Source organism: Sylvia atricapilla, chromosome W, assembly GCF_009819655.1.
Source record: "Sylvia atricapilla isolate bSylAtr1 chromosome W, bSylAtr1.pri, whole genome shotgun sequence".
NCBI classification, from domain to species: Eukaryota; Metazoa; Chordata; class Aves; order Passeriformes; family Sylviidae; genus Sylvia; species Sylvia atricapilla.
The window spans coordinates 17,267,435-17,283,906 of record NC_089173.1 but is presented as its reverse complement, the minus strand read 5'-3'; the positions used below and the strand labels follow the sequence as shown (position 1 = coordinate 17,283,906).

Sequence of the window (16,472 nt, the reverse complement as noted above, 5' to 3'; positions counted from 1 at the left end):
ATTCTCATGTCTGGACACCAGCCAGTTGATGGAATGCCTAAATTTTGACGTTCTGCACGTTTTTATAGCTTAGCCAGTGAAGTGATGAACAGTTTGCTTTTAATGTTTGATGCTACCTTCCAAAAAAATTCCCTTGCATCAGGTGGTACAGCAGATCCCCAGTCTGATGTGCACTGTGCATGTATTAACACATAATTCCAGCATATCCTGTCTGTAAGTGCATCAGCAACTCAGCACCCAAATTCTCACATGAAAGAAATTAAAGAAAAATACCTATGAGTTCAGCTGGCTTATTTGGTCTTTTGTTAATGAATGTTTCAAAGGCTTCTTTCATGGCATTTACAAACTTCTCATTCTTGAGAAAGCAAACATCAATAATATGGTCAACTTTGTCTTTAAAATCAAGAAGTTCTTGGACCATGGTTTTGTCTTTTTCAGGATTAATTACTATGGTGCTACCAAATGCCTGCAAAATAAAACATATCTTTCAATTAGCCTGAATAATTAACTTAAATGACAAGACTTCTAAAATCTTAAGTTACCTTTGTAATGCACTCGTTCTGGTACTCATATTAGTTCCAGTAACAACAAAAGTATTACTTTATTATGTATTACTGTATTATGAAGTATTTACTGTATTATCATCCCTAGGCCTTGCACATTGATTCAAAACCAACTAATGAAAAAGTGAATGGATTCAGAACTTCTGGCTTATGAAATTAAATTTTGCATGACAAAATTAACACATCCTTTTAATCATCTATATCCTCAGGTCTTACACAGGTAATGGTCCCACTAAATTCAGTTTTATTTAATAGTACTCCTATGCCATACCAAAGCTTTCCTTCACAACAACCATATTTTCTGTGACATTTTCACTGAGAAATAAAATGAATCATCCTAAGTGATATTCAAGTGCTTTTTGAACTTCAACTGGTTGGTAACTTTATCTACCACTCATTCTAACAGGAAATTTTATTAGGAAGAAGACAAACATTCTGCCATTACCAAAATAACTACTGGTGAAATATAGTTGTCCCACAAACTAACTATAAGCAATATTATAAAATCCAAATGTATTTGGAGTTCAGTAATTCAACTTAAATTCAATGTTTTCTTCAAAAGCGCTAGAACAGTTACTGTACCTTTCCTGGGATGTTTCAAAAGCTGTCTATTAAATACATGTTTATAAGCAAATATCTTCAATTTTTAGAAAAATACAATAGTTTACAGAGATGACTCAAATATCTGTGTATACTAGTAACAGTACCTTTATGTATTCAATCCAGTGCTGCAAGAGAACCTGTACTCCACCTCTCACACGACTGAATAACTGATACAGAAGAGACAGGTCTTGAATTCGGTTTTCATCAAGAAGGTGATTTAGACCTGCAAATGTGAGAATTTCAATAGAAATTAAAACCAGAGTAACTCAAAGAAAGCACAGCTTATTACTACAGTGAGGCCTATTCAAAACTAGTATTTTTTATCAAACCATTAGTAGTGGTGTTTGTTGAGTTTTTATTTTATTTTAAAGTACCTAATTTAACAGTGAAACACAATATCTCATTGAACTGGCTGAAACCTTAAAAATATTATTGCACAAAAGCTACATGTACTTTACATAACAACCTTATCACAATATCTTTGCTTACTTTTGCTTTACTATTCCCTAAAGATTTGAAAAGTTTACACTGTACTGATCCATAGGAAAAGTTCCTTGGCAAGACAGCTCTGAGTCTCAACTCCAGCTGTAAAATAAATTTTACAGATGCTTGAAGGCAAGCAGCTTCAAGAAATATCTTCACCATTCACTTTTTAACTTTCTGGAGAAGGCCTGATGCTCTATAGCAAGGTTCTAAGAAAGTAGATGGGTAAAGATCCATACTCCTCTCAATGTAGAGTTTGTTACAGGTGTGCAGGAAGATGCTCACATACCCATTTCATTAAGAATTTGGCTACTAAGGACTTGATTGTTTTATTATTCAACTCTTGCTGCACCTGTTTTTATTTCCAGATTATCTCTGAGATCAACAGAGGGTCACTTGACTCCACAAAGACTATTGTAGAACTGAGGCAATGTATCCCATAGCTCAAACTATACTACATTTTTAAAACAAGCTGCTTTTTGTCAGCAGCAAGTACTCAGTATCTCCCTTTTCTGTTACATCAGCCATAATTCAAAGCGTACTCCTTTCTTTACCTCCAAGTCTTCAAAATGCCACTTAATGCACTGAACTTGAGTCTCCTATTCTCATTTTCCTTTTGCTTTGCTTTGTATCAGATGACAGCATAGTGTCTCCTTATCTCCAACAAGGAGAATGGTCAGTGCTATTTTGGGAACTGAGGAGCAAAGGGAGTTAAAGAATGATGTAGCTTGTCCTCCCCCAGCACCCAAATCCATCACTTTCTTTCAGCACAGGAACTGAAAGCCCTGAAGCAGTAATTAGAAACATTTCTATAAAGAAGAAAGATTACCTTTCTGAAGAATGGCTGTTAAATGTTCACCTAGAAGTTGCTTTTCTACAGTAGCAATTAGTGGCTTCCTACAGAAGAAATGTTTAGAATTACTTTTCCTTTTTTTCTGACATTACTGACAGTTTTAAATCCTTCTTTTGATATTATGTTGATTGCATTATCATTGGGAGTGCTCTAATTATCTGTGGCCAAAGATATTTTAGAATGATTATACACATATTTATCCTTTTTCTCCCCAGTAAACAATCTTTTTTTTCTGTTTGCTGACTGATGATTTCATTTCACACAATAAGCCTGTTGTACATGACCTGTAGGCAGCTGGAAAATGATTCCATCAGTGAAGAAGTTGGGGAGAATTCATCAAATAATATGCCTAATCCCGTGTTGTGGAAGGACATTCATGTCTTGGGAGACAAACCAAGGAGAAATAAAAACAGACCTCAAGTCAAGAGGTATTCAAACAATACAGGGAATTGGCCACTAATACTGGCATGGAAGAAGGAAGCCACTAAACCAGCTAAATGCTTTTAACACTGAGAGAGGAAGAAAATCAAAATGTATGACAGCAGCAATAAAACACCTCTCTCTCGGAAAGGTCTTGATATCAGTGACCTACATTTTCTCTCAGACACAAGAGCTGTAGCTTTATGTTAGAAGACCTCCACCTGACTGTGTTGGAGGAAATCCTGCCTCTAAGTAGAAAAGATTGAAGAATGACATTATTCAATAATTTCCCAGATTCCATATGCAAATATTTTTTGCAAATATTGAGAGGCTTTAGCTTTAGAATTTTCTATGCTGAGTCTTATATCTTTTAGGTAGGACAACAGTTGATTAATTACATTTTAGCAGGAAAGAGACATCTGGGCTGGGAGTGGCAGCCTATTTTTCTTCAAGCAAATACTTAACATTTATGCCAAAATAACAATGACTTAGAAGAAAAGGCTATTAACTGTGTGAGCCAAGACAGTGCTTCATTGTAAACATGGAATTGTGGGAAGTGAAAAGCATTTGATGGTCAGTCAATAACAGAAATAAATTGCAGCTACTTAAATGGCCCTCAGTAGAAGAGGAGCCAAACAGCTCATACCACCAGGCAAAGAGAGTTTGCACTTACTGTGTGCTCTGATCTAAATAAGTGATGATTCTGTCTGCTTCTTCTTCCAAGCGCTTGTTGACATGGTGAAGATATTCTGGAACCTGAAAATGCCAGAGTAGTTTTGTATGTTAAAAAAACAAACAACAAGAAGGGAGAAAGAGAGGCAGTACTGGTCTCAGAAGTAGCAGCTCCAGTTTTAAGCAGAAATCATTAGCACTGTGACTGAAGGCAACTGCACGTGTATTTCCTTTTTCAGAATACTATAAAACAAAAGGCACATTACTGCCTTGTACACTGTCTAAGGCAGCAGAATATTTCTACTCCCTGACACGTGCTTTGATGTTAGGCACAACAAACATTGTTAAACATCCAAAATACCTCTCGTTCCTGCATAAGCCTCTGTCCCTCTGCTGCATACAGGCGATTAGTCTCTTCCAAGAATCTATGTTCAAAAGAGTCCTGATAAATCTGGGGAAACAACATGACAGCAATCCAGGGTAAAGCTTACTGAGCACTAAGAATTTGAACTATTTAGTGGTTTAAAGGTGAAATAAGTTTACTCACCTGCAAGTCAGAAAGCATGCTCAGAAGGCTTCGCAGCAAACTCCGGTCAATAGCCTCACCATTTCTTTCCCTCTCGATCATCAGAAGAATGCCATCAATAGTTTTGTTCTGAACCTTATGATCACTGATTATATGAGTTCTGAACAATTCTAGCCCCATATCCCTAAAAAGAAAGCAAAGACGGCTCAATAAATTGTTTAAGAATAAATCTCAGATATCTCTTATTAAAACATGATCTAGATCTAATAGAGGCCAATATCAGCATTCTTCCAATTCCTCATTACTCTGCCTCCAAATCACTCAAGATGAACAAATACATGAACACAAAAATAAACCATGACACTGGACCAACATGAAGCTACATATTTTAAACACCAATGCAGATAATTTTTTTCCTAAACAACCATGTAACTTTTGCAACATCTTTATTTTTCAGTTTGTTGACAGGATATTGGAACACCAACCTTCATGAGAAAAGAAAAATATCATCCTGGGTTCCAATTCCATGATTATGGTGTTGGGCAATATGCTTTTTTTTTTTTTGTCCATCACTTACTAATCTTTAATTCTTAGGCATGGCTTAGAAGAACTCAGTGATGTGACAGACAAGGATCTCTGCAATGACTGTTCCAGTTAAAACCTTCCATGAATTTGAAACTATGGGGTGGTCACTTTTAGGAAAAGTCAGGACCCTCCATCAATCTCTTGCAAAGTAATTCAGGTATCACAGAACAGTAGGGCATATACTAATTATTAATAATACAAGGAGCAGAAGTTGAAGTCCAAAAAAGTGTATCTTGCTTTTATTTTAAATAACTCTTTCCTTCAAGAATTACAGAACTTGGAATACTGTGCCTGCTAAGGCAATTACTGGGCACTCCAAACCTTTGCACTTCAGTTGTTGACCAGACCCCTTCCTTTAACTGTGCAAACTGGAGGCTGATATCTACTTCACTGAAATTTGGGATCACAGCTATTTTAGAACAATCCTATAATTTATGGCAAATAAATTATAAGTCTTCCTTTGCAACAAGCACTTGTGCATTCATCATGTAATTTAAAGGTCACTATGAGGTTTATATTAAAAAAAATCCATCTGAAAATCAGCAAGATATAAGCAATAGTTAAAATACACCCCCAAATAATTTTATTTCTGCACCCTTAAAAAATTTAATTCTTTGTGCCCTTACCAAATAGATGGCAGCATTGAATTCTGAAGTACGTAAGTTCGATCCAAGAACAGAAAGATACTTCTAATCATAATCTGTCACGAGAAGGAATAAAACAGCCACAATCATTTTACTCTTAAAACTGAAGAGCAACACCAATTATGCTCAACAACAACAACAAATCCACCAATCGGTTTCAGGTAGTGCTTTCTTGGACACTGCTGATTTATTTAACATCTTCTGCCAATCCCTGCAAGGTGATCAATGTGACACTTTGCATATTTCTGTATAACAGAACAACTCCTTTAAAAATAAGTATAAAGGAGAAAAGTTTATGTAAAACTGACAATGAGGAGTTAGGGGTAAGTGTGTGTCCAAGATCAGACCCATATGCCAAGAAACACACTAGACTAAAATATTTTCAAGTCTTGATTTCTAACAAATTAGATACAGCTGTATATCACAAAGAAACCTTACATAAATTTAAGACATTTCAGAAGTTTGAAAAGGAACAAAGTTAAGCAAAAACAGGCTGACAAAGCTAGTGGCTTTCCTTAAAAAGAAAAACTTACCATTTGTCTGCAGTGATCTTGCCAACATTTGTCTATTTTCTTTAGAAAAAGGACACTATCCAATGAATCCATGAAGAAATCATTAAGAAAATAATGATTAATAGATGGCATAAGCAATGAAATGAACCAACTTTATTATTTTTTAAAGACACTTAACAGAGAGCACAAACTCACCTGCTCTCGGAAAGAACAAGTTAATTTCTTGCAACACATTTATTTTTAAATGAGGGTCTTTGTGTTAATAATGAGAAATCAAAATTATCTGAAGAAATTCTAAAAAATTATCTAAATAGTTGTGAATATTTTGTTTAATCCCCAATCCCTGGGGAATGGAACAAACAAATATCCCCATACCTCAAAAACCAACAATACCCAATACATGTAAGAGCTCACCACTACACAGTAATTTCAGCTCATGTTAAGAGTTAACCTTAAGAAATAAATTCTGTCCTTCAAATTTATCTTTTATTCAGCTCACTGCATAGTTCTGGTACTAATTACCATCCACTTAACAGGATGTCACCCTGATGCAAATCCAAAGTTCTGAAAATAAAACATTTTGATACTCAGAACCTGACATGCTGCCAGACCACCATTATTTTTCCAAAAAAAACCCAACAGCTACTTGTTGGAAGACTTTTCACTTTATCTAAGCTTGGCAAGTTCAGTATAAAAGCCTGACATGATACAGCCAATAAAGGCTTTTTAAGCCTTGCTGCAAATCCAACACAAGCTTCTGTAAGATGTCAGTGTTTCACAAATACCAGTGAAACTTTCTCAGAAACTTTTCAATGGTTACAGACATACAGGAACACGTAGTGTTCTCCTAGGTCCCACAAAGAAATAAAAGCAAAACCAATTACACAAAACCTAGTAATGCAGATTACCGTGGCCTAATGTCATGATCTAGTCAAAGAAACCCATCACTATCTACTTGCAGGTAAAACAATTTTGGCTTGTCAACATGTAGGAAAAGGATATTCTCTGAATTGGTGAATTTGTGCTTTAATGTGGTCTTCGCAGATCTGCCTCAACTGTTTGTACAAATTTGCAGAGATCTTGTAGGAGCAGAGATTTTCAACAGCCTGAAGTAAAGAGAAACAGAAAGAAAAAAATCTTGCTATATTCTTACATGTGGTTTTACAAGAAAGGAGGACATCCCCTCCCAGACAAGAATTCTGCTTCTCAGTTTTTAACACAGTTAACTGCTGCATGCAAAACACCAGACAGACATGGCACGGCAATGGTAACAGGAAATAAAGGCAGGCCATGCCCTGAACAGCTCACAGACAATCAATTTAGCTGGAGTGTCAATCTCTCACATGGAACTGCAGGACTGGCATCTTTAAAACCAAGGATGGTACTTAAATATCTTCCAGTACCTTGCTGGGCTTCATACCTCAAAGCAGTCACTTAAGGTATTAATTTTATTATCTCTGCAAGTCACACTGATATTAGTGGAAAAGCACTGCCAGATTAATTTCCTTTTGCAGTCCTTTCCTTGATTAAGTTTCCCTCATCGCCAAAAGTATATATATATATATACACACACATATGTTATCTATCTTATCTATCCATCTACCAACTCCTCGCCTGAATAAATCTAATTATAATCCTGAATATTAGTAGCATGACTACATTTACAATGACAATCCCAGATTTCTAGATCTCATCAAGTATTAGAAGAATTATCACTGTGCTCACTGTAAGAAGTGAAAAGAAGTTTAATGGGGCCATGTCTTGGAGACTGATCAAGCAAACAATCATTCTTAAGTCCATTAGTGTATCTCAAGACTTCTAAAATTCATACCCATCATCCAGAATTTGAAAGCAACTAAACAACTTTAACTCTTTGCAGGCCGGTGAAAGACACAGTAAGAGATTATTCTGTAAAACATCTGTAGAAGCTAGAGGAGAAGCATATTTGATTTTCAATTAATGCTTTGTGCTATTATTTACTTATTGGAAAAGACTTCAGTTGCTGGTATGACCAACTCCTTGGGGAAAAACGGACTGGAAGGTAAAGTTTGTTCCCCAGCACCTGCAGGCAACCATGGATGGACTGCATAGCTCAGAAGTGCACAGAGCAGATCTATGCCATTACATTGAAATTCCCCCAGAATATTTCCCAACAGTCCAAATGAAAGCAGACAGTGAGCAGTCACGACTAAAAGCACAGCAACAATCAAAATAGCTAAACGAGTTCTTTGGTTCGTCCCAGGATATCAACAGGAATCATTCTGAGTGCAAGTGCACTACATCTAATACTGGCTCCAGCACAGAGGAGTTAAAAGAACCCCAACCAAACACAAACGAAACCTCCATGTAAATCAAAACCCCACAACAAAACCATCCCACACAACAATAACTGCAAAACCCCCCAAATCTGCATGAGCTTAGTGTCAGAATAAAACAAGTATAGCAAGAGAGTGAATGTGCCAATTAACCAAAACAGGTCTGAATGAAGACTCTAAGGAAAGCCAAAATTATCACCCAAGTATACATATCTTAATATTTGGAAATAGGAACAGGTTTAACTCTCAGCCTCAACACTTAAGAAACACCAAAGAAACAGAATAAAGTGATAGAATAATTTACAATACTACCCAGTACAATTGGTTGTAATTTGCTATCACTTCCACCAAGTTTTGCAAAAATAACAATATTATCTATTATTCTGACACGCTGTTAAAAAAGCAGTATTTTTAGTTAATTAGTTGAACATTACAAAAGACTATAGTGATCTTAAGAATCCTGTGGACTGAGGAACAGCAATTAATTCTTCCTTAAATCTGTCCGCAAGCCTTGTACAAACAGGATTTTTTCCCCATATTCAAATGCAGCTTTTGTCGAAGAGGGGAGGGCAAGGGAAGAAGAGACACTAAGAGATGGTGAGAGTATAGGGTTAAAATGATTTCTGAACAGCAAGGCCTCGGGAACAGAATGTTAGCTTTACTGTAGCCAAGATGGTATGTTCAAGTTATTGTCTTAACCAAATCAAGTATGACTTGGCCTGGGTAATAAATCGGGGGGTAGGTGGGGGGCTGGGAGGTGAGTGTGATTTTGTGGTTGGTAGTTAACACGTAGGCCCTGGAAATAAAGGTTAGGGTTTATCTTTACTAGATCATGTGAAATTGCACCTATATAATCATCATATAATAAACGACATGATTGTTAATTGTAATTCACGCTAATTGTAATTCATGCTTGGATAAGATAAATGCATACAATAGAACAATATGAATTTAATAATTAACATATCATTATATAATGAAAGAGTATAAAACACTTCTATTTCAAACCCATGTCTGGATTCAGATTTGCGTCTGTATCCCCTGACTTCCAGAGCTCTTCTTCAATAAAGCACCTGCATATAATCATTCTGTGATTATGTGTTTCCTACACTAACATTTTGGCGACCCAGATGGGACCCTGTGAGTGCTGCTGAGGACATCCCGTCCCGATCACGCTCCAGCCGGCACCGAGGGATTCTCGGGAAGCCCATCGAGGCGGGACCCCCCGCCGCTCACAACATCCCCTGGAGAAGAGGTAAGGTGCTTTATTCTGGTCTGGTGCCTGCCTGTCAGACGTGGCAAAAGCTGCGCGTGGTTGGGCTAAGGAATTCCTGGTATTGCCTAGGCACCGTCCGTTAGACAACTGCAAAAGCATTGCAGGTTCGGCATCAGTGGTCTTATGTAGCTGTAATATGGAGAAGCTAAAAGGGTTAAAAGGGGTTTTGGGCAATGCTCTCATTCCACGTACTTCTCCTTTGGGTTGTCTGTTGGCACGTTGGAAAGAGAGGAATTTTGGTCAGGAATTATGGAAGGATAAACTGATTGATTATTGTAATGTATGGTGGCCTTATTATGTTTTGTCTGATAATCAGAGGTGGCTGGAAAACGGGTCTCTGCAATCAAATCTGATATCACAGCTGATGTCATATTGTAGACAAGAGGGGAAATTGGACGAGATCCCATATATTGATTTATTTTTGTCTGGGAGACAAACCAGTGTGTGGTGGTGCGTTTTGGGTTATGTATGTTTTCATTACTTGAAGTTATTTATAATGGTTTGTTCCATGTACCCCTTTGGTTATTCCCCGCTTGGTTTACCCCAGCCACTGTTTTCTGTCAATCCTTTGTTATGTAACCCAGGGGCCCTGCCTGTCACCTCGAGGCCTCTCCTTACCTCTGGAAAGTTCTAGGGGGAGCCTCGAGTGATAGGACAGGATTCCTGATTTCCCCTCCTACCCCACCTTGGTTTGTTCCCCTGTGTGTCTATTGTGTCTTGAGCCACGCCTGAGTTACCTCTGATTGGACCCACACAGAACCCATCCCTCTGTACCACCCCCGGGATAAAAGTTACTGCACAAAGGGTGACTCTGAGTCTGTCGAGGCAGACGCCCTGGGCAAATAAACCCAGTTTGGTTGACCCTCGACAGTGTCCCCTCTTTCTCTCTCGCGCCATCACTGCCTCCAGCCAAGGGCCAGCCAAGACCCACAGGATCTCTAAGGTGACCTGGTCACTGGAGAGTACCTTTCCTGCTGCGGTGTCAGGGTTAGCCAGGGCAGGAACAGCCGTGACAACGCAACACCAGTGTGGTTGGCTGAGTGTTGCAGTGCCTGTGTTGCCCAACTGGGCCAGCCCTGGCACCACGGCAACACTGGGGGTTCTTGGCTGACCAAGAGCAGGGACGCGACAAAGACAGGAGATAAAAGGCAGGACTCTTCAGAGACAGGGCTACAGAGTTTATTGGATCAGGGGGATCCTCATCTGAGGGCTGTGTCTCAGGAGAGACTAAGTTGCCAGAAATCATCTCTATGGAGGATGAAAACCCTGAAAATTATATCCCCATTCGGGATGGAGAGGGGCAGTTGCCATTTGAAGAATGGCCCATGAATCAGCAGTGGTTTGGGGACCTATACCCTAATTCGGAGTATTTGGCTCCCCAAATGCAATTTACTTCATTTTAAATCATCAATTATTAAAAACAAAGGGGGGAGATGTGGTGGTGCATGTTTTGGATTTTACTTTGCTTGTTCTATGAGTTATTTCCAGAAAGTTTAATGTAAAATGGTTTGTTCTTTGTACCCCCCTCCTGTTCCTCTGCCTTAGTTCATCCCCAAGTTGTTTGTCAGATAGTCGTTAAGTGTCAATCATTAGTTACATAACCCTTTGGTCCTGTCAGTCACTCTGGGGCCTCTCCCTGCATCCAGAAGATTCCAAGAGAGGCATTGAGTGATTGGGCAGGATCAAGGGGGTCCCCTCCCATTTGGTTATGATTTGATACTATACCTGTATGTTATATTAAGAGTCACTCCTTACCTTTCTGTTATTGGTTTATCACTGTACCTATCCCTGAGATCCACCCCCCTTTATAAGAAGTTGCTCCCCTCAGGTGCTCAGAGTCTCTCCTGAGACACAGCCCTGAGGTGAGGATCCCCCTGATCCAATAAACTCTGTAGCCCTGTCTCTGAAGAGTCCCGCCTTTTATCTCCTGCCTTCTCTGTGTCCCTGCTTTTGGTCAGCCAAGAACCCCACCAGTGTTGTCGTGGTGCCAGGGCTGGCCCAGCTGGGCGACACAGGCACTGCGACAGCTGAGTGTGGGTTGAAAGCAATGGTCCTTGACAATAATCAGTGCCTGGCTTGTGCCCAAGATAAGCGTTGTGTAGAACACTTGGTTTTGAATGCAGGTTTGGGGAAGGGAAGAGATGATTTAGAAGCTGATTTGTTAGTGGGACCCACTGTCCCCATCAACGCCCCCTCGACATCGAGTTCTACTCCGCTCGGTCTCACCCTACCTGATTCTCTTACCTCTCCCCCGCTTACACCTACCCAGCATGCTTCTCCTCAGAGCTGTCCCACTCCCCCACAGAAGCCTGCTCAAAGATTTATCCCTCCACCAACACCTCCTCAGGGGTACCCTCCTCTCCCACCTATGCCTTCATCACTGGCTCCTGTCCCCTCTGCCCCCCTGAACCCTCCTCTGCCAGAGTTGCACACTGCTCCTTTCCCAGGTAACAATCAGGATTTGACAGTGAGACGAGGACAAAAGGGAAGGGAGTGCAGAGAGGACAGAATGGAAAGTAGTGACAGTGAGGAAGATAGGTCAGATGCCCCAGTAGCCCATTGTACATAAGGAAGACTGGCCCCAGCATGGCCTAAGACAGGAAAGGGTATATTAAAATCAGGCAAACAAAAGAGAACAATTATTGCGTCGCTGAGGCATGGAGTGGGAGCTGATGGAACAGTTTTTGTCCAGGTACCTTTCTCACCAGCCGATTTGGTGATATGGAAACAGTCAGCTGGGACATACTGAGATAATCCAGATAAGGTAACCCGTGTGGTTAAGATGATAATGAAAACCCAGAATCCTGATTGGGAAGATATTCAGGTAGTATTAGACACCTTGATGGATGAAACGAGAGGGACATGGTACTTCAGGCAGCAAGGGAAAGGGCCAGGGAGGACATACGAAATGGTTTGGTGACGGAGTGTTGGGGGTTAGGTTTTGTTTCTTTTTACTCTAAAGAATTTTTTCCCCATAAGTTACCAAAGAGACTAAATGTCGTACTTAAGACTATTTAACAAAACAAAGGGATGGTCGAAGCTCAGAGGGGGGTGGGGTTTTGAGGCAGAAAAAAAGGACAGAGTTTCAGGTAGCCAGGCTGTCTGGTTTTCGGCTACCTGGGTGAAAAGCACTGGTGTTCCTGCTGTCTAGTCTTGGAAAATCTATCATCATCTGTTCACCCTGGAATTCTGAGCTCCTCTGCCACCCTGCGAGAGCTGGGCCAGCTCTGCCCCACCATCGTGGTTCCATCAGTGCTGCTCATCTGCTACAGCGTGACCCTGCATCCCCCTGCCCTGCCGGGACCCTGCCTCCGCTCTGCCAGGACATTTCTGCCACTCTACAGTTATCAGCCTGAGACTTTTTTTTTCACTATTCCCAGGTTGGTGCTCTGAGGATCCTACAAAGGCACCGAGACCAAATTGCCCTGGGTTTTTGTGAAGCAAAGTCCTCGAAGTTCTTGGTACTGTTTTTGTTATCAATGCTGTAGTTGTGTTTATTTGTTTGTTTTGTTATATATTAGTAAAGAACTGCTATTTCTATTACCAAAATCTTTTGCCTAAAAGCTTTTAACTGAAAAAATTATAATTGGGAAAAAGGGTGGTGGTGGTGGTAGTTTACATTCTCCATTCCAAGGGAAGCTCTGGCTTTCCCTGGCAGATACCTGCCTTCCCAAACCAAGACACAGGGAATGTGGACTATAATTTTCCCACTGAGGACCCTGGGTGGGACCCTAATGACCCATCCGGAATAGATATGATGAGGCTAAAGAAATATCAGGAGTGGATTTCCATAGGTGTCCAAAAGGCAATACCTAAAAGTATGAATTGGTCCAAGTTGTATGAAATCCGACAGGAGAAAAAGGAATCTCCCACTGGCTTTCTAGAAAGACTTAAGGAAGTGGCTAGGAAATATACTGATCTTCAGATGGACAGTGCGCAAGCAAGGGTTCAGCTCACCTTTATTTTCCTAGGCCAATCACAGGAAGACATGAGGAAGAAGTTACAGAAACTGGAGGGGCAAGACTTAAGAAATTTGAACGAAGTACTTGAGGTGGCTTGGAAAGTTTTTAACAATAGGGAGAAAGGTTGCTAAGAAACGGGCAGAGTCTTTTGGCAGTTCTACAAGGACAGGGGCAAAGATGTGGTAGAACCGGTCGGGGTGGTAGTAGGGGTGGTTTTGGCAGAGGCAGTGGAGGTCTAGGAATCAATCAGTGTTCTTTTTGTAAATTGGAAGGTTACTGGAAAAAGAGAGTGCCCAAACTGGTTTAGCCAGAATGGTCAGCCCCAGGTGGACAGCATAGCCGGAGTCATGGTCTTATGTGAGAGAAAGCCAGGATCAAAGGAGCCCATGGTGACTTTGCACTTAGAAGGGAAGGAGGTTACCTTTCCTATAGACACGGGCGCTACACATTCTATATTGAACTAATATAGAAGGGCAAATTGGGGATAAGTCGGCTGCAGTCATCAGAGCCACAGGGAAGGAAGAAATACAGCCATTTTTGCAACCCCTAGATTTGAGCTTTGGGAATAAAGTTTTAACACATGAATTTTTATATATGCCTGAGTGCCCAACTTCACTCTTAGGGTGTGATTTATTGGCGGCACTTGAGGCAGTAATTACCTTTGAGAATGGTGAACTTATAATGAGAATACTTGAGTCCAAAACAGGGAAGATTTTAATGATAAAAGAAAAACCAATTCCTAATATTCCTAAGGAAGTAGAAGATGCAGTAATTCCCTGTGTGGGAAACGGATGTACCTGGAAAATCTAAGTTAGCACAGCCGGTACATGTGGAATTGAAAGAAGGGGCAAATGTACAGATCAAACAGTACCCAATAAAAACAGAAGCAAGGCAGGGAATAGCAAAGACCATTGATAAATTCTTAAAGTATCAAATTCTAGAAGAATGTGAATTAGAATACAATACTCCAATTTTCCCAGTAAAGAAACCCAATGGTGAGTATAGACTCGTACAGGATTTAAGGGGCATAAAGGAGATAACTAAAGATACTCATCTAGTGGTTGCAAATTCTTATACATTGCTAGCATCCGTAAAGGAGATATATAAATGGTTTACTGTAATTGATTTAAAAGATGCCTTTTTCTGCATATCCCTTGAACAAGATAGTAGGAAACTATTTGCCTTTGAGTGCAAACATCCAGGAAGTGGAAGAAAGACCCAGCTCACCTGGACCCAGCTACTGATGGGTTATAAGAATTCATCCACCCTATTTGGAAGTCAATTGGCAAAGGAACTAGAAATCTGGACTAAAGGAGGACAGGTACCGAGAGACCAATATCTATTACTCCAGTATGTAGATGATATTTTGATTGCGACCCAAGAAGAAGCAACCTGCATAAAGGTAACGATTGAGATTTTAAATTCCTTGGGAATGGGAGTGTTGCGGTGCATTTTGGACTTTACCAAGTTTCTGCACGCTTTTGTTCTTTGTTTTATAATGGTTTGTTCCATGTACCCCATGTTCTACCCCATTATGGTTTACCTCAGTTATTGTTATTAATCAATCATCGTTTATGTAACACCTGGGTCCAGCCTGTCACTTTGAAGCCTCACCCTGATCTCTAGAAAGTTCTGGTGAGGACGTTGAGTAGGTTGGTGGGGTCCAAGTCCCCCTTCCCCCTTTGTCCCTTGATTTGTCCTATAAGTTATCATTTATGTTCAGGGTCACTCCTTTCCCATTCTGGATTGGTTCCAAGTTGTATCCTCCCCACTCCCCCATCCCCATATTTAAGGTAAAAACCCATGAGTTTAGTCGGCTTTGGCGGGCTGACTCCTGGGTGAAAGGGAATTGTGAGAATTTAATAAAACCCAATTGAAGTCCCCCACCGGAGTTCCATCCCTTTATTTCTCGCATTGTTCATGCTTCTGCTGAGGCAAGAACCTAGAGGATTGGAACTGTATTCCAGAATACAGGACCATACCTTTTTGCGATGCCACTGCCAGAGCTAGCCTGGGAAAGAGGGCAAAAGTCCCAAGAAAAGCACCGCACTGTTGCATGGGAGGATATAAGTTGTCCGGAGAAAAACCCCAAAATGCCCAACAGACTGTTATCTACCTGGGATGTGAAGTCTCCCAAGGGCAAAGAAGGCTAGGTACTAATCGTATTCAAGCTATTTGTGATATTCCAGAGCCACGGAATATTCATGAGCTGCAAATTTTCCTCGGAATGACCAGGTGGTGTTGCCTGTGGATCATGGACTATGGACTGATTGTGAAATCTTTATATGAGGCCCAGAAGATGCAGCCGTTCATCTGAGGTAAACCACAGAAGGAGGCCTATTCCAGCTGGTGGATGGGGTCCGCCGCTTGGGACCCAGAGAGCCACAACCACACTCAGAAGATGTCTCGCTAGAAACAGCTTTTTGGGGGGTCAGGGCACTCCTCAGCTGGCAGAGGGGCTTCTCAGCAGGAGGGCAGAGCAGTGATTTCAGCTCAGTGATTTCTGCAGCTCAGTGATTTCAGCTCAGTGCTCTCAGCTCCTGCCCTTGTGAGTTTGCCCATCTTTTAGCCGGCCGTGATGAGAGAGAGAGAGGTCTTGTGTGGAATTTCCGCAGGTGGTAACTTTATTGCAAAGGTACCAGCGAAAGGGGTCCAGGGATGAGGTGCCTCTGCCAACCAGAGGAAACCCAGGGGTTTTTATGGGACACCAGGGTGGGAGGAAAAGAGTACAAAACCAATCAATTGTAACAGATCTACATAAAATCTTGAGGGGGCTTGTGGGTCTCCGGACAGGTCGCTGTGACTAGAAAGTTTGTCTTTTGCCTTAGGGGCTCTGGGTGAAGTTGCGAAATTCTTTCTTAACTCCTCAGCTTGGCTCTCTCCAGGGCAAAGCAGCTGGGGCTTCGCCCACCCCAACAGAGGCCTTCCAGAAATTAAAGGAAGCATTGATGACTGCTCCTGCGTTAGGGTTACCTGATTTGTCCAAAGACTTTCAGCTGTATGTACATGAGAGGCAGCGCCTGGCACTGGGAGTCCTGACCCAACGATTGGGAAGTTG

The 16,472-nt window shown here is 40.9% G+C and overlaps 1 protein-coding gene and 1 long non-coding RNA gene across 3 annotated transcripts in view; both read right to left on the bottom strand.

Moving 5' to 3' along the window:
• Positions 1 to 16,472, bottom strand: part of LOC136373320 (uncharacterized) — a 447,213-nt gene that overhangs the window by 146,756 nt on the left and 283,985 nt on the right. The gene's annotated exons all lie outside the window — the stretch shown is intronic.
• Positions 1 to 16,472, bottom strand: part of LOC136373312 (cullin-4B-like) — a 35,388-nt gene that overhangs the window by 7,607 nt on the left and 11,309 nt on the right. For both annotated transcript variants that reach the window (XR_010745626.1, XM_066338208.1), the window contains exons 3-11: positions 6,864 to 6,967; positions 5,883 to 5,952; positions 5,332 to 5,405; positions 4,142 to 4,304; positions 3,956 to 4,045; positions 3,596 to 3,678; positions 2,479 to 2,546; positions 1,271 to 1,389; positions 274 to 466 (exon numbers count right to left, since the gene is read on the bottom strand). Coding sequence is in view for 1 of the 2 variants with exons in the window: in XM_066338208.1 (XP_066194305.1) it covers positions 274 to 466; positions 1,271 to 1,389; positions 2,479 to 2,546; positions 3,596 to 3,678; positions 3,956 to 4,045; positions 4,142 to 4,304; positions 5,332 to 5,405; positions 5,883 to 5,952; positions 6,864 to 6,967 (964 nt within the window). In the remaining variant the exon portion in view is untranslated. The remainder of the gene's footprint in view (positions 1 to 273; positions 467 to 1,270; positions 1,390 to 2,478; positions 2,547 to 3,595; positions 3,679 to 3,955; positions 4,046 to 4,141; positions 4,305 to 5,331; positions 5,406 to 5,882; positions 5,953 to 6,863; positions 6,968 to 16,472) is intronic.